The sequence below is a fragment of the Neolamprologus brichardi genome, chromosome 12 (genome assembly GCF_056152115.1).
Source record: "Neolamprologus brichardi isolate AB-2024 chromosome 12, ASM5615211v1, whole genome shotgun sequence".
NCBI classification, from domain to species: domain Eukaryota; kingdom Metazoa; phylum Chordata; class Actinopteri; order Cichliformes; family Cichlidae; genus Neolamprologus; species Neolamprologus brichardi.
Window position 1 is genome coordinate 36375733 of NC_142115.1, and position 21961 is coordinate 36397693.

At 41.7% G+C, this 21961-nt stretch overlaps 1 protein-coding gene across 2 annotated transcripts in view; it reads left to right on the forward strand.

The window, feature by feature from the left end:
• The first annotated feature begins 966 nt into the window (after window positions 1-966).
• The window catches only part of slc4a4a (solute carrier family 4 member 4a), an 83445-nt gene continuing 62450 nt past the window's right edge, over window positions 967-21961 (forward strand). The window contains exons 1-4 of one of the 2 annotated variants that reach the window (XM_087849507.1): window positions 967-1096; window positions 1585-1682; window positions 7266-7339; window positions 18522-18695. In XM_087849507.1, coding sequence (XP_087705633.1) covers window positions 1666-1682; window positions 7266-7339; window positions 18522-18695 — 265 coding nt within the window. In that variant the 5' untranslated portion in view covers window positions 967-1096; window positions 1585-1665. Of the gene's footprint in view, window positions 1097-1584; window positions 1683-7131; window positions 7340-18521; window positions 18696-21961 lie in introns of those variants that run through there. The other variant, XM_087849508.1, reaches the window with a different exon arrangement.

The window sequence follows — 21961 nt, forward strand, 5'->3', positions numbered from 1 at the left end:
TGTTACAGCCAAGTAAGAAGGTCGACTCAGCCAAGCTTGCAATATTTCTTCCAACAGATGGCGCTCTATAGCTGCACAACTAAGCAGTTTCAGCAGGTGTCCTCTTTAGAAGCTGCAGCTATGCTGGACATTACCGGCATCTAATGAAAGCCAGGGCCGTGCAGAGATGTTTGAAGGGGCGGGGGGCTCAGAGGTAAAAAGATTTCATTATCCACAGTTAACAACCTTGCACTTAATCCATAATAAAGTAATGATAGAAAAATGTTATAAAACATTGCAGTTGTGTTTATAATTGTTTTTATACCTGAGTAATAACTTTAAAAAATCTATACACATAAAACACGCACAGACACATGCACACACTGTGACATTTTATAGTATATACTGTACGTACTATGGACAAAGGTTTGCATGATGTTGCTGATCCAGAATCCTTCCCATATTATTATAGTGCTATAATAATAAAGTAATAAGGACAATAAATATATAAAAGAATGCATTTATGAGGATCCAGTTTGTTTGACTATCCACTCTGTGCAAACCCTAAAAAAAAAAAAAAACTTGGGGCACCCATCAGGAAAGGGGCAGGTGCTCTGCTACCCCCCTCTGCAAGTGCCTGATGAAAGCATCCACAGATTGTTATGTGAGCCAAAAGTATGTCCAATAGTAATAAGTTAACCGTGATTTCAGGAAGTACAGATTACAGTACAGATGAGTATCTAATTGAATGATTTAAATCCAATGTCGCTCTTTTTGTGCGTGACTTTAGTTCCTACAGACTTTACTGCGAATATCCGCGTGCGTTCCAACATCGTGTCCGCGCGCTTAAACCGCGCAATGGTCCAGCTGGAGCAAAAACAAAGCTGGGAGAAAAACAGGACGGTGCAGCGGAGGGGCAGTTTGACCTCCCACCGGAGGAGTGGCGTTGAAGGAAGGATGGTCCAGGAGATAGAGGCTGCACGCTGAGCGCAGCTGCTGTCACAATGCCACATTCAAACTTACTCTAAGAAGTGGGAGCAGTACCTCTTATCTGCATGCCAGCGAAGGAGGGACAATAAGAACCAAAGACACAAAGCCAAAGATCAATAACGCAGAGGTAAGTCCGCAGCTCCAGTTTCACTTTGCACAGCGCGACGTGTTCCGGCCTCGTGTACATGCGTAAAAAGACGCCTTGGTACGAAATCACCTTTGTTTTCTTGTCATTTTTCTGCAGGTGTCTTCAGGAGCTTGTAGACTTTTTCTTGCTTTTTGTGACTTTATATGCTCAACTTGGTAAATTATCACAATACTCAAGAGTGGGTTGCGCGTAAAATGCGCAGCTGTTGTTTTGGTCAGGCCGTTTGCTCGTTCAACTTGATTTGATGGTGTTTTCTGGGAGCCAAAGTTGATGAAGTCCGCTTGTTTGATCTTTCGGTGTGAATGTCAGCACCGTATGTTGCATTTTTCCTGCGTTGTGATTTTAAGTCTAACCTTTGCTAAACTTTTACAGCGGCAGCAGCACATGTAGCACATTGCTGTGATTCCTGTGTGTAAGACTCGCCCGTGAAAGCAGAGAAATCACTTCTCTCTGTGTTACTTTGTCAGGTCAAACATCAGCTGCCGCTCGCTCCTCTGATCCGCTCTGCTCAGCATATTCAGCAGGGAGGTTTATCGCACGCTGAAGAGATGAGTGGCACCAAGAAGTAAGTGATCCCGTCTGACGCTTTTTCATAGCAGAGTTAAGACATTTTATATATTAAGATTGATTCGAAAACACCTGTGTGAAAAAAAAGCTGCTGATACTTGTGAACAAATTACGATGTTTTGATTAAAAAAGTAAAAGCGTAAAAACAGGCGTTTAATTTGTTCTTGTAGTCTCTGCCTTTCAGATTCATTTAAAATAGGAAATCTGTCAATTTGAGCGTAGCTCCCATAATAAATATCACATGTGGAGGCAGGACAGTCGTCCATTAACAAAGCCTCAGCCCTTTAAGGTCAGTGTAGGTTTACAGATGTGAAAGTGTAAGCTCTGACACTGAGTCATGTAATTGTTTTACATGGATTCTGTCACCTAACGTGCAATTGTTTGGATGGTGAAGCTACTTTAAACACACCGCCTATATTACTCTGATAAATATTAATCACAGAATATATTGGATGTATTGATCTATTTTTAAAAACACTTGGAAGGTTTTTGAAATAACCGTAGAAACCCAGATCTCGCTGCGGCTTTATGACGGGGTTTTTCAAGGTTGCAATTAGAAACCCAATAAAGAACACAAAGAAGAAAGAAGAACACAGAGACGATAAAAGCAAAGCTTATTACAGTTAATCAATCTGATCAAAAATGAATCAGAAAAAGTGTCTGAATATCTTTTGTTCTGTCACAAAGACTGGAGCCATAATTTCAACATCCATCAGCACCTGCGTTTATTTAGACACCACACTTGAATCTTCAGGTGTGTAGCTACCAAAAAACTATCCTTTTACTGTGCGCACAACCACCCTTTTGGCTTTCAGAGTGATGACTTTTACTTTGCCCTAGTTGTTGTTAGTTGTTGTTAGTTGTTGTCGGGAGATTTTCCTTTACAAATCTGACCCGAGGTCATTGATACTCGAAACATGACCTGCATGCATTTTTTCATATCTCACGTGAGCAGATGCCGTCAGCCACAACACAATGTGGATGCCTTTAGGCTGTTTGATGTTTCCATGGTTTGGAGACACAGACAGAGAGTGCACGCTACATGCAGGTTGTAGTGAAGACAGAGAGACTGATAAGTTATCTGTGAAGGGACAGATTGCACTCATGTAAGTGCAAAGTTACAGCCCTCGAGGTTCTGATTGCTTGTACAGTTTTAATAGGGTTGTTTCAAGGTTTAGTTACTAATCTTTAACATATGCAAAGTGTCAATTATTGATTAATGAAACTTTAGGTGCATTTATTCTCCATTTGTTCTAACTGGAGAGCTAGCATAGCATTATTAGCAGAACTTCCATTAAAAGCAAAGGTAGTGGAAAGCTTTCTATGTTACAAGCAGATCAGGTTCAAGGTCAAGTCCTGAACTTTTGTTCTATGAAAGAAGGAACTTCTTAAAAGTTATGTAAAGGTGGACGAAGTGTGTCGTCTTCTGCACTTTTTGGTAATATTGTTTCCCCCCTTTTGGTCTCATAAGCCGCCACACATTCTTTTTACAAAGATGATTTCTTACTATAACTTTGACTGGAGTCAGACTCTGCCTGTCACTTTTGGTTTAAACGAGTTCATTATGAACTATAAGTCACTCACTTGTAACTTGTTAAACACAATAAGACTCGTGTTTCTAAATAGCAAAGCATATGACAGAAGATGCAAAGAATGTACCTTTATGAACTCGTGAGATCACATGACAGGAGACTGATCTTTAAGTCAACTTAGAGAAGTCTGATAAGTTAAGACTGTGCAGAAAAAAAACTCCACATCCTTTCAGCAGAGGAATCAGTGAATGTTTGGATTGCTTAGTTTTCATTATGCACTTTAAATCTGTCAGATTATGTTTAACCCAGTACTAAAAGGTGAGGCTCAAAGGTTTTGGTTTCATATCACACACACAAAATATGAAGGCAGATATCTATTAAACCTTTACCTCTTAAAACTCTAGAGTTAGTGTAGAAGCAGATACAAGACAGAGTTTTTAGTGTTTTATAACACGAGGTTGTTTCTTCTTCTCTTATGTTAAATTTAGTGCAGGCATGTGTGGGCGGTCAGCCGAGGCCTGTCATGTCCTTGGTTGTTCCATAGGTGGCAATGAAGGAAGTGGGAACGGCAGCATTAGCAGGAAAACCAGTGAAGTGCAGAGATACAAAACCACAGCTGTGACTGAAACTTAGTGTTATTTTAAAGCTCTTAAGAAGTCGACTCACATCAAAACTCGAGTTTGTTCTTTAATCGGTGAAACCACAAACAGGCTGCATGGCAAAGTGCACCAATTAAGAAACAGTTTATGCTAAATTAAAGAAATATAGGAAGTTAAATCAACCAGTGTGTGTGTGTAGTTAGTGCAGTCAGGAGCAAGCAAACGCTGAAGCAGCGTCTCAGGGAAGAGAGCCGCACAGGAACTGAAGTCTGAGGGCTGCTGTGAGGCAGGTGCGCTGGGCACAGGTGTGCTGGCGTCTTGATTGAGAACAAATAACAACTTTTCTGCAATACCTGTGGCAACACACACAGACAGGCAGAACAGGATGGAGAAGGAGCCCATCACACAGCCTTTATCTGAATATTAGGTAATATCACCAAATCCTGGGTGAGAGACTCTGTAACTCAGATCATTTGGTGGATTGTTGCAAACACACACTTCTTCCTGCACTGGCTTTATAACTTACAAGAGAAAAAGTAAACATGTTATTTTATATGTATGATAATTACACAGCACAACACATTAATGAGTCCCCTGACAGTTCTGTAGCTGACCTTTAACCTCTGAGCCCTCTCATCCCCAAACTGTCAAACCATCTGTGACCTAAACGCCTCAAAATGTTGAAGACGTCCTTATAGGTGCTGTTGTTATTCATCTGACATTGCCTAAATACACAGAATAACCAAATGTAGATCATTAATTTATTTCCTGTCTTGGGGGCTTGAACTTCTGTTACCTGAGGCTCTGCTGATCATTTTTTAAGATTACCGTTACAGAAAAAAGTGCTTTCATTTCCAGTAGATCAAAATGACGTCTACAGAGCGCCTGTTTTATGTACAACATTTTACAACACCTCAAACGTTCGATCTGAAAGACAGCCCCGCTGAAACAATGCTGCTAACTTAAAGAAAATGAGCTTGTTAGTGTTTTCTCATCTTTTAGCGTGTTTGTTCTTTTGGTTAGAAACTGAGTGGAAATAGATTTCTCAAAGAACGCCTCGTAATCTTTTCAAATGTCACTCTGACCTTTCGACAACGGAAGACAACGTTTCGTTGATGTGCAGAAAATGCAAGAAATCCTATTTGAAAAGATGCAAGAAGAGATTTCAGACATTTTCTTTTTTCTTTATAATCAATTAATTAGTGGAAGAAACGGATGTTAAACGAATTCAATATTTTATTGCTTTGCAGGAAACAGTTGGAGGCTTTTAAATTCTGCAGACAGATTTTTTCTTTTTTCTGTTTTCTTTGCAAAACACATCAAACAGTCTGTGACTGCATTAAAACCTCTACAATGACTGGTGTTGTTTTCACAGCAGCAGCAGATGTTTTATTTGAACTTGAAGCTTTTTAAGGGCTTAAAAAGATTCAGAATCTGACTGAACTGGTGAGCAAAAATTTGTGTTTACGGAAAGCATTATCATGGTTTTATCATCTGTTTATCATGCAAACTAAATGCATGGAACAAAGGCACCAATTCCCAACAATCACAACAAGATGTGTCACATAGTCCGATGTCAGACAGAGACTTTCCCTTTTGAGCAGCACAAACAACGGCAAAGAAAAAGCTGTTATAACAGGAAGTGGCCTCCACCTGAAGCAGGTTAAGGGCGGGGCATCCAAAAACTTTTTATTAATTGACAGAATATTTAATTTTTACACGATTTTACTGACAGTTCTACAGTAGGCAGTGCACTTTCTGGTATTTAATTGTTATCCAACTTTTTTGCTTTGGTATTGGACGGGGAGTTCTTCACCAGCAAGAAAAACTAAAACTTGAAAATACAGGTTTAACATTCATGTCCTCCTTCATGTTTTCCTAAACTGCTCAGTGACCCAGGCTGGAAGCTTTGGTGGGCCAATTCTGGCCCCTGCACCTGATGTTTGGCACAGGCTTTTTGTCACTTTTCAACTGAAAAAATCATTAAGTGAACCTTGAAGATCTTGGTCTTGGCAGCCGGGGATCAGTCCGCCAGGACCTCCGCTCCTGGCCGCCACCCGGCACACAATGCACCCGACCCCTCTCGGCTGGCCTGGGAACGCCTTGGTGTTCCCCCGGATAAGCTGGAGGAGGTGGCTGGGGAGAGGGAGGTCTGGGCCTCTCTGCTTAGGCTGCTGCCCCCGCGACCCGGCCTCGGATAAAGCGGATGAAGATGGATGGATGGATGGATGAAGATCTTGGTGGTGAAAAGCGGAAAGCATTTTAATAGACTGTTAAAACGACCGAATTCTGAACCCCTACTTAATTTTATCAGTTCAAAAGTCTTCGATCGGTGACATGCACACAAAAGAATTGTTCTGGAAAAAAATACTCATAAATCTTTTGATTAAAACAAACGATATCAACGTTTTTACCAGGAAGAATCGCACACTGTAGGACAAAAGAGGGTGTGAGGACGCTTGACGATCTGGAACTTATAACTGTGAATGTTTTTGTGTGTGTGTAAATAAAACAAAACAAACAAAAGACAGAGATTTGAGGTTAAAGACAGCAAAGTTTTTATTCCTGCTGTTGCTCGTCTTGCATAACTGGCAGTACACACTGTAAAGTATAAAATCTAGAAGGCAAAACCTGTTGTTACCTTCAAGGCAAGTCAGCCTGTAGAGACATTTGAATCCTTTTTTAATGTCAATGTTTGTTGGGAAACAGTTCGGCCCATTTGAGTCAACGTTACGTTTGTGCGGTTCTTGGAGAGCGGCGGAGGCGCCGGCACGCCAGCCTCTTACGGGCTTGTGTGAGTGTGATGTCACTTAAGTAAAGCTGGTGTAATCCTGTAAGGGAGGATGAGTATACAGACATGTGATGGCCCACTTGTTTCTTGGGTGGAGGGTGACGGAGGGGGGGCTGGGAGGCATTACCAAACAGATGGAGAGGCTTTGTGATGCGTGTGGGGGCGTGTAACTGATTAGATACAACATTTATTGACGCTCCCTTTGATGGTTTTTACCTTGATTCTGTTTCTAATCAAAGTGAAGTGAAGCCAAAGTCACATCCAGATTTTACTGGGTTTACGTCTCGGTCAGTCGGACATTTTTTTGCGCATGTCCAGCGCGGACACTCTGGTCATCATACTCAATTAGAGGACTTCCTGTCCTCCCCTCACCCCCCTCTTCTAGATTAAATCCATTACACCACACTTACCGGCTGCACACTTTGTCCTCCGGAAGGACGACGCGTGTTCTCTAAGTTAGGATAGTTTGCGTGCTGAAAATTACATCTCAAGGCGCTGTGACTCTGGAGTCTTTGATGGGTGGAGATGAGCGCCACCAGCAGCACCAGACTGAACCCCAGTCCGAACTTACTGCAAGTGAACGAGCCCAAGCGCTATGGCTCCACGCTGTCGCTGGAGGAAAAGTGTGAACAGTCTTTCTTCCTTTTTTACTACTACAGGATGGAGGATGAGGCGGTGCTGGACCGTGGGGCGTCCTTACTCAAACACCTTTGTGATGAAGAGGAAGTAGAAGGTAAGTTTTACCTGTTGCTCTTTAGTTCTTCTATGTAGCTGCCTAAAAAAATAAAGAAATAAAATAGATTTTTCCCAGTTTTTAAAACTTCTGAGAGGTTCCTCAGGTTCTGAAGTCTCTCTTTTATTAAAAAAATCCAGATTTGCCTAGAAACAATAGTTAACCATGAAAACAGAATTATATATATATATGTATATAATTTTTTTAAGAAGTCCCAAAAGCACAGGGAGGTTGTTTAACCTTTTCAAAACTGCCAGTTTCTACTTCCTGCATGTACAACCTGATGCTCAGCTATTCAGCGAGCTGGCAGGAGAAGGATGTGGACCACAGAGCGCGTGACGCTGTGTTTACCTCACTAATCCTGACCTACAGGACAGCGGACAGGAACAGGAAAACCTTTCAGCATTGCCGTCTTTAACATGCGCCAGTTAACAGCTTTAAAACGTTAGAATGATGCATTCTGCTCTCTGCGCTCATTTAGGATTACAGGCAGCCAAGGCCTTTAGTTTTTTTACATTTTAGATTGTGTCTGTAACAGACGAACTGTAAAATATTTATACATGAAAGATGATTTTAAATACTTTAAATCCAGGAACTTCAAAGTATGACATGCGACCCACCGCAGACTCTTGCTATTGCTTTGTGTTGCCCGGGGCCACTGATGAGACATTGGGGTATATTTAAGTAATTTAAGTTCATGCCATGCTGTGAACTAGCTGCACAAAGTAAGACCAATCTTCCCAACACGGACAAATACACCTGGAGTCAAGGAATGTAAAAGCCACCTAACCCGTGGTTAAAAAACTATAAACCAATAATGAAAACTGTCAAAAGAATAATAATAATAATAATAATAATAATAATAATAATAATAATAATAATAATGCAGGGCTCTAGAGTGCGACCAAATTGAAATATTTGGTTGCACTGTTCGGGTAACAAAAAAAATTGTGGACTAAACCAATCAGAGATAGTCAGGGGCGGGACCTCTCTGATTGGCCGTGGTCCAGTTGAAAGTGCAGGTGGAAGTGGGAGGTGAGTAGCTTGAATAAAGCGATATCGATTCATTAAATCCTGAATCGACTTTTAAATATAACTGTGTTTTCCAGAAACGCCAGATTCTCAGATTAAAGCTCACAAAACTATTTCAACAATCACCAAACAGTAAATGAGAGCAGGTACACGGATTCCACACGAAGACGTAAACACAGACCCGACGCTCCAGAATCAACTTTGTCTTTCTCGGCTTTCTCACCCGACGGCCCGTAGACGGACACGCTGTCGGAGCTTAGCGATTCTGATGCGTCGGGTCTGTGTTTACGTCTTTTTGCGCTGATTCTGAGCTGCAGGTTTTGTCTCCAACCAAAATTCAGCGAGCCAGCAGCAAAAGAAGCAACAAACTGCGCTTCACATTTGATCAATGTCGTCATGAATTCCCTCTGACTTTTGCTGTTTTGCTTCCACCACAATAAAAATCACACTTCATGCACAGCTCTCTCTCTCTCTGTACTTCAAGAACAGTTTCTCATCTCAAATCTGTTTTCTGCATTATTCATTCTCTTATTACCCACCAGTCTACCGTTGTTTACAGCGCTGTCGGCCGCTTTTTATTTTTTTTAATTTTTTTTCACTTAAATGACCTCGACTTTGAGAAACCGGAATCGATTGGATTATAGAAATCAGTGATGATACTCAGCCCTAGTGAGCAGCCTAGCCCCGACAGAAGTGGATGTAGCTGTGGGCAGTGTTGGTCAAGTTACTTGAAAAAAGTAATCAGTAATTAATTACTGATTACTTCTCCAAAAAAGTAATCCCGTTACTTTACTGATTACTTATTTTCAAAAGTAATTAATTACTTAGTTACTTAGTTACTTAGTTACTTTTTAAAAACATGATTTACAACCTGAATAGGTGATAAAGCGATAGATCTTTCAGCCCAATTCTACTTTTTCTACATAATCCATCATACAAAATGTAATCAAATGGAAAAGTCTTTTTTTAAAACTTGTTTTGTTAGTTTTAATCTTTTAACTTTATGCATGAAGCAAAATTTTAATTATATGCACCATTCTTAAACACAGCAGAAAATAAATAAAGTCAAAGACTAGCGGTCCTTTTGCTCTATTTTCACCTGTAAAGCAGGAGTAGAGTAGGCGGAGGTTTATCCTGGTGCAGGTGTGCCGCAGCGGTCAGTGGAAGGATACCGCAGTTTCTCTGTGAGTTTCTCATTACGACATAGCTACTCGGTGCTTGTTTGGAAGTTTAGGGGGTTTTTTTTCCACTGTAAAAAGAAGTTTTCTTCCCACGCACAGCGGACACTAATGTTTTTGTCACTTTTTACGGAATCAAACTCAAAATAAGGTCAGTACTTCCACGCTTTAAACGCTGCACGCTCATACTCTCTCCCGCACTCGATATATGATCCATTGTTGATCTGCACACAGCTGTTGTCACGAACATCACACTCGCTTACGTCACTGTCATGAGACATTCTCGCAAGAAAATCACGGTTTTAGTAACGCAGTAACGCAGCGTTCCTACGGAAAGTAACGGTAATCTAATTACCGTTTTTGCAATAGTAATCCCTTACTTTACTCGTTACTTGAAAAAAGTAATCGGATTACAGTAACGCGTTACAAGTAACGCGTTACTGCCCATCTCTGGCTGTGGGTGATAAGAAAAGATGAAAAGAACGATTGATTAAGGCCTGATCCGTCTGAAATTCATAGCCAGCTCTGACACGGTGCCATCAACCTCTGAATGCTGGAAAAGCAGCAGTGTATCCAGAAAACACATTATATGCTGCAATAAATGCCCAAGTGTCCCCACTGCCTGTCAGCAACAGGCAACAGCAAACAGGTCGTCAGAGGAGCTGAGATGATGATTAAGTTTAACACTTTCTACAATATTGACAAAGCACTTTAAGCACAAGATTGTTAGTTAATAATTTAGAAATGAATATTGTCTGTATGGACTGCAACTTCCTCTTAAAAAATGTGCACATGTAAAACTGCGGTGTTAAGCGATGCTAACAAGTTAGGCGCACCGGGGCGCCCATGGCAAAAGGTTAGTCTAGAGCCCTGTAATGATAATAATAATCTCATGAGTTTCATGTATATTATCAATACACACAGAAGACTTTTCACATGAAGCTGGAATTGGGAGCAATGTTATTAAAGTGAAGTGAAATTAGGAGTGAAACAAAATAGTGAAGGAAAAATGAAAAACAGCTTCAGCAGCGATTAAATGAAGGAGTGACCAAAATACATCGAGTGATTATCCAAACATTTATGGACCTGACTGCATGAACGAGTCATTTTTGAGATCCAAAAGCTCAGTTTCTACATATCCCACTTATTGTACTCTTTGGGGACAGAAGCTCCGCCCACCTTCTGTTCAAACCTTCTGTCTGTGAGTGGCATCCAATGAGAAGAAGGTGAGGAGCTCAAACAACCAAGACCCAGAATAAACAGCAGAATAATCGACTTTAAAGATGCGTATTTGTTACTGTGAAATCACAGTCTCGGATCTGATGGCTGAGTTTTGTTTCCCCTCTGTGCTGCTCTCTGAGGAGCCAAAGTAGACGACATACAGCCGGACACGTCTCTCACTGTAAAGCAGCTTTGGTCCAGGTTTCACATTCTTTTTATTTGGCAGCAGTTAGTCTGTTTAGTCTCTCCTGCTGCTGAGTCACGAGTCAGCAAAAACAAATCTGTATTCTTTCTGATAAAGAAGCCCAACAATCAACAACATGTTTACAGGCTGGAGTATTAGTATGCTGTCAGTGCCGTGTGGTGTGCTGCCACTCCCCCCACCACTGGTCTAGCAATGTCCCAGCAGTGCTGTTACTGGGGAAACTGGCTGTAGCCTTGCCTCTCCTCAGAAATCTGGCGAGCTAAACAAACCTCCTGGCAAACACAAGATTTCATTCACTTTGTGCTCATGGGCGACCCCGAAAGAAGTTCTTCTTCCACCCCCCAAAAAAGAACAGGAAGTTGTTTCACAAAGCCGCTCTGGCTCCCTGCAAATCTTCCCTTCCAGCTCCTCGACTATTTTTTATTCCTTCGCCTTCATCGCTGTCCTCTCATTCAGCCGCCTGCTTTCTTGTTCTGCTTCGGCCTATGCAAGCGCCTCGTTTTTATCGCTCGTCTCTCAGCTGTAATGGCTCTGTGTTCTTTATTAGCGCCGTCTGTCTCTTTTAGCTGCTGTTCAGCCATCTGTGTCACAGCAACAGGAAAATCTCCACATTAGTCTCCAAATCCACCATTGATCCAATTCTTTAATTACATAATGGTCATTTATTGACACAGTTGCTCATCAAACACAGCTGTTTGAAATCTGTTGTAGTTTCTCTTGTAACTATTGCACCTGATTTATAGGTAGGCTGTGTTTCCACAACATTTTAATTTGACACTGAAGATGGAAGCTCACCTGAATTTAAAGCTTGTTTACGGCTGCGTCGGGGTTCAAGCTGTCTTCTCGCCACCTGTGTTATGTTAACCTGAGCTACCTTGCTCTGCTATACAACTACCAGCATGCCGGCACAGAAATTCATCTAGAAGCAAGTCTTGCCACCCAGCATCATCCCTGCACCCCTGGCCAGTTATTTCATTTTAACAATTTTCAGTGGTCACCAGCCCAAAATACATCCATCCATCCATCCATCCATCCATCCATCCGCATTATCCGGGGCCGGGTTGCGGGGGCAGCAGCCTAATCAAAGAGGCCCAGACCTCCCTCTCCCCAGCCATCTCCTCCAGCTCGTCCAGGGGAACACCAAGGCGTTCCCAGGCCAGCCGAGAGATATAATCTCTCCAGCGTGTCCTGGGTCTGCCCCGGGGCCTCCTCCCGGTGGGACATGCCTGGAACACCTCACCCAGGGGGCATCCTTGTCAGATGCCCAAACCACCTCAGCTGGCTCCTTTCGATGTGGAGCAGCAGCGGCTCTACTCTGAGCCCCTCCCGGATGGCTGAACTTCTCACCCTATCTCTAAGGGAGAGGCCAGCCACCCTTCGGAGGAAGCTCATTTCTGCCGCTTGTATCTGCGATCTCGTCCTTTCGGTCACTACCCACAGCTCGTGGCCATAGGTGAGGGTAGGGACGTAGGTCGACCGGTAAATTGAGAGCTTCACTTTTACACTCAGCTCCCTCTTCACCACGACGGACCGGCGCAGCGTCCGCATTACTGCAGCTGCAGCGGGTGCATTGTGTGCTGGGTGGCGGCCAGGAGCGAAGGCCCTGGCGGACTGACCCCCGGCTGCCAAGACTGGCAATAGGGCCCAAAATACATGCGCTGATTAAAAAGTGATTTAAAAAGTTTGGTGACTTTGACTCCATCGCAGGGTTTCCCCCACAGCAGGTCTTATCCTGCTACGTTAGACTCGGGCAGCTAAGCGAGTTCCTGTTCAGATGCTGGCATCTCCTCTCCTTTCTTTTGTACATGTTCCACATAAATAAATAACAGATCAATAATTAAAAATAGATTTGAACCATTGTTAGCTCTGCCTCGGATTTGCACCCTGTCTAGAGTGTACCCCACCTCTCACCCTGTGCCTCTGGGAGGCTCCAGCCCCTGATACTGATAAAGAAGAGAATTGATGGATGGACATGAACCGTAAGGAGGCAGGGGAAGAGCTGATTTTGTGCACGAAGGATGCAAAAGCTGGAAAAGAAGACTGGAAAGAAGTAACAGCTGTTTTTGCCCGTCTGATCTGCTGCTACAGTAACTTAAACGTGTTAGCGTAACCAAGGCTGCTGGAAGATTTCCCATGATGCACTGAATTCTTCTCTACTTCCTCTTTTCACTCCTGATGCATTTATGTGCCACTACTGCAGCCATGCCATTAACCTTTGTCTTCACTCTCCTGTAGTTTGTGTTGGTCCCTGTCTCTCTGCGTCCCTCTTGTCTCAGTTCTCTTTCCTCCGACCAGTCGTAGTCGATGGCTGTCCCTCCTTGAACATGGTTCTCATAAAAGTCTACTAATTTTAAAACGATGGTCTTCCTCCCCACTGTTGCTGTTCAAACAAGATAAACAAGATACAAAGAGGTATCAACAAAACCACCAGTTTAATAGTTTCTTTAGGTTAGCAGTAATTAAATCTAACAACTAAATGCATAACACAAGAAACTATATTTAAAGTAAATGACACCAGTCGTCCCTCCATCATATAGCAGGACTTCTCATTTCCCAATCTGGACTTCCTGTATTTAATAGTTCTGCTTTAAAAGCACCACGCACAAAACCTCAAACATGTTGTGTATTGTTGGCGCGTGGGCTTACTGCCTTTGGGCGGCTGCAAGTGCAGCTAATCACAAATAATTTCCCCCAGGGATCAATAAAGTATTCTGATTCTGATTGTGGTGATTCGGTGTCCCACTGATGTTTGTGATGCTTTAATGTTGCAGAACATTCTGTAAGTAGTTTAGTAAAACCTGGCACAAAACTCTGACCAGGATCAGTCGTTTTAAGGCGAAACATCAGGGCGTCACGAGAGTTTAGCTGAAGGCTCGTTTCTTAGAGTACATGAATTCTGTTTGGATTTTCCCTCCTTGGCACAGGAGCCCAGAGTTGTAGATTAATCTTGTGTTTGCATGTTATCATGTAAACATGGGAGTTGTGCCATCTTTGCTGAACCAAAAGCCCAGAGGGCAGGAGGTCAGGTGAGTGTGATGGTGGCTCGGTCTGCAGTTTGTCTTCCTCTGTCTCCGTTTTTATTTCTGTCGTGCTTTTTATTCACCACCTCCCACACTGACTTCAGATATGTGCATTGACGTTTTTAAATATTAATATAACAACACTGTGTGTGGAATTTTAACCAACCATCCATTCTCTTCCACTGATGCTCGTCAGGGTCACGAGGCTGCTGGAGCCTATCCCAGCTGCATTAGGGCGAGAGCCAGGTTCACCCTTGACAGGTTGCCAGTTTGCCGCAGGGCTCACATAGAGACAGACAACCATTCACATTCACACCTGTGGGTAATTTAGTTACCAATTAACCTGTCCCCACTTACTGCATGTTTTGGACTGTGGGAGGAAGCCAGAGTTTAGTTCTGAGAACAAAGCAGAAGACCAGAGATGTGTTAAAGCATATTTCTAATAAAAAAAAAGAGTTTTAAACAAACCACATCCAGCCGACCCGACGGGCCAAGGAAAGAGCTCAAGCTCTCCTAAAAGTGACGGAGGTAAAAGTTGGGGGGCAGCTGTAGATCAGCCCCTGGCTCAGTGTAATATTTGCTCTTCACTCTGTTTGGACGTCATCTGAAAAATGTAATAAATGATCACAGACAGAGGAGCACAACGCCCGACCACCTAAAATATTCCCCTTGGTTTACAGAAGCTTCACAGTCGTTGACTTTCTCTGTCCCTGCATCAGCTCGGTGTTGTAAACTGTTGGTGTCGCTGAATTTAGATGAATCCCCCAAAATAAAACACAAGGCGTTGTGGTACGAGTGAATAATGAACACTGTTGTGCTTCTAAGAGGTCATTGTTTGTTGTGCTGAGGGGTTCGGCCACTTCCTGGTTGGGTCATGTGCAGTGCTTGGCTCAGCTTCGCCCGACCTGCTCCGAAGGAGACATTTGACACCGATCGCACAGAGCTTTTTGTTCCTGGAGCCCGTTTGATGTTTGCTCTGTGATGTTGCTGTTATTGGGTTTTTTCTTACCCAAGTCTGGTGAAAATAATAGATTATATAAAACAGATTATATTAGCTTAAGTTAAAGGTTTGCAGGTATGAGAGAAGATGATGAGAATTATTCTTATTATTCACATTTTTACTAAGTTACTGTAAATAAAAACTACAAAGAATAAACATCTGAAATGAAAAACAAAAAAATATTTTTTGTAAAGTTTTGGTAAACTGGTGTTCATGATTATTTGTGTATTAGTGATGTTAAACACCAACTAATCTGTTGAAACTACAAGAAATGAAGCTGCAGAACTAAATTATTATTCTGTTATCACTAAAGTAGCTTCAGGGGCACCTCCGATATTTGATGCTATGAAAGAAAGTATGTCAGGATCAGATTCAAAATCAATAAACTAATTTTATGATCATATCACTGACAATGTAACACTCAGGTACATGTGGCTTCAATTCTCACATACCTGGAATTCCATGTCCGCATTAGTTCAGTAACTTATGTAAAAGTTTCTCACCTTACATTCTGCACATGTGTGGATGTACAGTGAAGCCTGCTGGCATGAACTTCACATCAGGGGTGGGCGATATAAAGGATATAAATTTGGCCAACGATAGAGATTTTGACTATATCGCTCTATCACGATAGCGCATGTTGATGATGTCATCAAGCTACGCCTGTTTTGGTCGAAAGCATCGCAGCGGCTACAACCATTATCATCTGCAAATTATGGCGGGCGACAGTCATAGCAAAGAGATGAAGCACTTTTGAAATATGGGGAAAGCCAAAAACTGCGCTTCCTCCACTTCTGTAACATTGATTCATTAATGTTGAATTCTCTCGCAGCTGCTCTATTCCCATGTTGTTGCAGTATATTAATGACTAACCTCGTATTGTGGATGAATAATCTCAGTTGTTCTCCTGACTGAAGTTTGGCCCGTGTATAGCATCCTGCTATGCGACTGCATTTGTCCCTGACCACCAGAATCCGTCACGTTAACTTTTATCGAGTGGAAAAAAAGTTGGCGTTCATCCTCCTGCTTCACTGTGCTAATGTTATGCTAACATAGCTGTGTCGCTAGCAATCACGTAGCACAACATTATATACCAGCTAGGCCAACTCCAGTAACCCTGCAAACGTCACTGCTGTTTAGTTTTCTGTCTTCATTTATGTTGGAAGTGGTAGCAGAGCTGTACGTTTGAATTAGTTTCAAAAATCTCTCAGTCAGAACATGGTATGTCATGTTTAGGTGGAAACTAGCGAGCTAACTTCCTGTTAACTTTAACTCCGTTAAATTTAATAAATTCTGTTTTCATGGATGTAAAACTTAATTGTTACACCCGATAAAGCAGCAACGCTGATGATTTAATTAAAGATGAAAGAATTTAGACAGTTTTTAACTCTTAGTGTTCGTTTGACTTTGGGACCTGAATCTGACGGAGTTTTGGACCCAGATTACGCAGTGAAGCTCCTCACTACGGCAGCCGTAATGCTCTGACAATCCATCAAGCAGTGCGGCTTACCAAAGTTGTACTAAAACATTTTTTAACAGATTTCTGCAGCCAAAATCGGTTCGAGGTCAGTAAGCACAACCAGAATTTATACATAAGGCACACTCTCGATTTTTGAGAAAATTAAAGGATTTTAAGTGTGGAAAATACGTTATACAGAAGAAATGAATATATCACGATATATATCGTTACTGCACATGCTTCAAATTATACTGCGATATGAATTTTAGACCATATCGCCCAGCCCTACTTCACATCCATGCAAATAATATGTTTTTAGCATACAGTATGGTCTGCTTGTCAGCCTGTATACGAGGGATGTAGCCATGCAGTCGGTGGTGGCTTCACTGCAGAGTGTGACTTTTGTATCCAAGTACTTGTTTTGATGGCATACTGCTGCCACTATTACGCTGCTCTGGTGCCATCGCGCTGCTCTGATCCATGTGAGAAAGTTCAAACTGAGGTGAGAAGTGGTCAAGATCAGTTCGAGTCCACAGGTTAATGTCTCCAGCAGCTCAACGAATATTAATTCTGAAGCAAAAATAAACAATCGAGATATGCTATAACCCAACTGTAATCATACATAAGTGGACGTGGATACATGGATGGACGGATGGATGGCAAAATAAACAAAGTGAGCTTTGCTGCTAACGTGCACGGTCAACTTCAGTCCTTCTTCCTCGTCGTTCTTATTGTAGCGATTTAAAACCAAGCTTGGGGAAAATGCTAGAATGCTAAAAATGCTATGGTGTGTTTAGGAAACACAGGAAATATATAAGAAGTTCAATCAATCAAAATCAAAATTTATTTATATAGCACATTTAAAAACAACAGTTTTGATCAAAGTGCTTCACAAATTAAAAAATAAAATAAGACAAATACAACGCAAGACGAGACAAACATAGAAACCAACCAAATGATAATCAAACTATCTTACATCAAAGCCAGAGTAAAAAGATGGGTCTTTAAACGAGATTTAAAAGACTGAACAGTCTCAGAAGAGCGAATGGCAATAGGGAGGTTGTTCCACAGTCTAGGAGCTACAATAGCAAAGGTCGCCTCTGGTTTTCAACCTAGACTTAGGTTGCATTAAGAGCATCTGGTTAGAAGATCTTAGGGCTTTTATAGGATTATACAAATGAAGAAGGTCTGTTAAATAGCTAGGGGCAGTGTTATTTAAGACTTTATAAGTGAATAAAAGAATTTTAAAATCAATGCGAGCCAGTGTAACTTGGCTAAAACTGGAGTCATATGATCATGCATTCTGGCACCCGAAGTTGAGCAGAGATGAAGTTTTCTGTCTGTGATGTTTGATACAGTTTAAAATTGTATTATCTAAAGGTCAGAGGCACATCTGCTCCACTGTTAGGCTATGTGTCCTGAACTTCAGCACTTTTGGGTGCCAATATTTGCTTTATTTATCTCAACATTGCATAAAAATTGTATGAACTTCAAAGTCCTACCTTTAAATCTTGTTTGTATTCTAAGATCTACTCTGCACTTCTGAGAAATATGCCTCTGACATGTCATAATATAAATGAAAAAGATGACTATAAATGTCAATATATAAAACTAAAACTGAGCATTGTTAAATAACAGCTGACATGAAGCGAACAAATCCACTCAGGAAAGCCACCGAACCAAACCTGAATTACAAAAATAAAAGCCTAAAATTTAATAACTGGTTTTCACTAACCAATAAAAATGTTGGGATGCTTTAACTTTTATCAGCCCTTAAATGAGGTGTTTGAAAAGCATCTTTAACATCTGTATGTTGTGCAGACAGTGTATCTGGTTACTTTAATGCTTTATAACAATGTAACTATTTTCCTCATTTACATGATTTTAACGTGTTAAGCTGAGGGCTTTATTCACACGGTGACTATGAGCGCACACGCCTTCATAGATATTCTGGCCTTGTTGTCATTTCTGGAAAGCTCGGACGTTTGTCTTTGCGGTATCATGGCGCTGTGAATTTGTCAGGATGTTGCGTGTCAGAGTTCATCTTCCTTTCTGCTTTATTTACAGGCCACCACACCATTTACATCGGCGTGCACGTGCCCAAGAGCTATCGACGTCGGCGGCGTCACCGCCGGAAAACCGGCCACAAGGACAGAAAGGAGAAGTTGATGGAGAATGTCTTTGACAAGTCGGAGACAGAAAACAACGATGAGGCCAGCAACAGCATCCTCAAACCTCTCAGTAAGTTCTGATGGACTCGGTGTCAGGCCCGATTAGAGTTCACGTCTGTCTTTGCTGAAGGCTGCTCTCTTTTCCAGAGAAAAACGCTTCTGTGACTCTGCGCGACCTGAGCAAAGTTGCTGAGTCCATTTAGTGGCCAGAAATAGCTTTGTATGTCCTGCTAAGTGACAAGTCTGCCTCGACAGAGGACAGTGAATTTCTTAGGAAGTCGTTGCTGTGAAGATGCGAATGCAGTAGTGCTGAATCGTTCCGTGGCTTTGTCATGATTTTAGACACAAATATGTCTGTTTTGGGTATACGGTAGCATGTATGTTGTATGTGCTGGTGTCCTAACCTTCTTAGGAGTGTAAAGTGCAAAATGCCCTCAGGCTGCTGAGATCAGTGGAAACCAATAGAAGAGGCGGGTTATACTGGGTGACATAAAATGTTGAACATTAAAGTATAAGCAAAGCTCTTGATGGTATCAGCATTTTTCTCGGTCACTGCTGTGTTCAAGTTAAAGTTTCAGGTCAAGTAAGACTAAAATCCTTCTGGCACCAGAAACTTTTAGTGTATTCAGTCACAAAGAGAAAAGCTCACGAGCTCAGTGTTTCCGTCGAACTGCATGAACATTTTGGTGAAGATGGGACTCTCCTGGCAGTTTTTGGAGAAACAGAGCATCACAACGCTGATGAGTCCTCGTGAAAACAGCTTAAAATGTTCTTGTGTTCTGCCAAGTCGTATAATGAGGCAGACCGCTGTCATTTCCAGAGAATGATGCAATTTTACACATGCCTGCATGCGCGTGATGTGACAAGAGGACTAAAGTGTGCCAAAACTGGATTTCACAGTGTGCACACATCACTCCATGAGAGGGATTTTCATAAATCCAATCACAGAATAGATTACAGCCGGCCCATCTGGTTCGTGCTGGTCACTGTCGACATGCAAACTGTGTTTTTTTTTGGTTTCTGGGATATTTTTTAAACTACAGTTAGAGTATTGAACAGCATGTGGCTGAAGTCAACTGTAACTGGCTTTTATAGTGCATGAATTCATTTTTTTGGTATGTTTGTTTAGTGAGAGCTTTGTGTTTTTATTGGTTTATTGCAAGTAGAGAATGTGTCATGTATTAAAGTCTATGATTATTCATCATCAGTGATAGCTCACCAATCAGTAATACATGTTTCATATAACAGGGCCCTCGTATAAGTTCTAATTCGTGAAAGGGAAGGCCATGTTTTTGTTCCTAAAACTCTCTGGTGCTGTCAGCGCCTCGACGGGGGAACAGATGAAACCTCACGCTCTCTGATTTGTTGATTTGACCACTAATAAAATGTCAGTTTTATTAGCGGTCAACACTGTTTGCTGTGTGGAACACCACAAACGCAGTTGTTGTTGTTGTACAATCGGCTGTTCTTATGTTTTATTGCATGTAAACAGACTTTTGCACATTGTGTTGATGTGCTCCATTTACTACACTGTAAATGTCCGTTTACTACTACACGTGAAAAGTCTCACTTTTTAAAGTTATGAGCTGATTACTTCTTAGATGAGTGCCAATTGTAATGTCAAGCTTAGCTGCATATATGAGTAACTTTCAGATGTTCATTGTTGTTCTCTGATCGATAGACTGTAGGTAGGGGTGGGCGGTATCAATGGTATACAGTCGAAGCTATATGAATCTGGCCAACTGTAGAGATTTTGACTATACCGCTCTACCGCGATAGCGCATGTTGATGATGTCATCAAGCTGCACCTATTTTGGTTGAAAGCATTGCCACTGTCACTACCCGATCTGTACCGGAAACCCGATCGGTACCACGCATGTGCAAATCTTACCTCACTTCCTCTCTTTGCCAACACTGCAACATTTAATGTATTGGAATGACACGGTCAGCGCCCAGTTAGCTCCTAGCATCAGTAACTAATTACTGATTACTTCCCCAAAAAAGTAATCCCGTTACTTTACTGATTACTTATTTTTTAAGTAATTAATTACTTAGTTACTTTTTAAAAACACGATTTACAACCTGAACAGGTGATAAAGCGATAGATCTTTCAGCTCAATTCTACTTTTTCTACATAATCCATCATACAAAATGTAATCAAATGGAAAAGTCTCTCATTATTAATTATCTGCAACATTCTCTGACTTAAAGAAATTTCTTTAATATATAAACTTATTTTCTGCACATTCCAGCACATACAAGGTCTTAAATAATCAGGCCCCATCTTATCTTAATGACCTTGTAGTACCATATCACCCTATTAGAGCACTTCGCTCCCGCTCTGCAGGCCTACTTGTTGTTCCTAGAGTATTTAAAAGTAGAATGGGAGGGAGAGCCTTCAGTTTTCAGGCCCCTCTTCTGTGGAACCAGCTTCCAGTTTGGATTCAGGAGACAGACACTATCTCTACTTTTAAGATTAGGCTTAAAACTTTCCTTTTTGCTAAAGCATATAGTTAGGGCTGGACCAGGTGACCCTGAATCCTCCCTTAGTTATGCTGCAATAGACGTAGGCTGCCGGGGGATTCCCATGATGCATTGAGTTTTTCCTTTCCAGTCACCTTTCTCACTCACTATGTGTTAATAGACCTCTCTGCATTGAATCATATCTGTTATTAATCTCTGTCTCTCTTCCACAGCATGTCTTTATCCTGTCTTCCTTCTCTCACCCCAACCGGTCCCAGCAGATGGCCGCCCCTCCCTGAGCCTGGTTCTGCCGGAGGTTTCTTCCTGTTAAAAGGGAGTTTTTCCTTCCCACTGTCGCCAAAGTGCTTGCTCATAGGGGGTCATATGATTGTTGGGCTTTTCTCTGTATCTATGAAGCGCCTTGAGGCGACATTTGTTGTGATTTGGCGCTATATAAATAAAATTGAATTGAATTGAATTGAATTGAAAATTGAATTGAATTGAATAAAATAAAATATTTTGTGTGTTTATACTCAGTCTTTCAAATAGATGCAAGTAAAACACAGCAGAAAATAAATAAAGTCAAAGACTAGCGGTCCTGTTGCTCTATTTTCACCTGTAAAGCAGGAGTGGGGTAGGCGGAGGTTTACCCTGGTGCAGGTGTGCAGCGGTCAGTGGAAGAATCCGCGAGTTTCTCTGTGAGTTTCCCATTACGTCGTAGCTACTCGGTGCTTGTTTGGAAGTTTAGGGGTTTTTTCGCTGTAAAAAGAAGTTTTCTTCCCACGCACAACGGACACTAATGTTTTTGTCACTTTTTATGGAATCAAACTCAAAGTAAGGTCAGTACTTCCACGCTTTAAACGCTGCACGCTC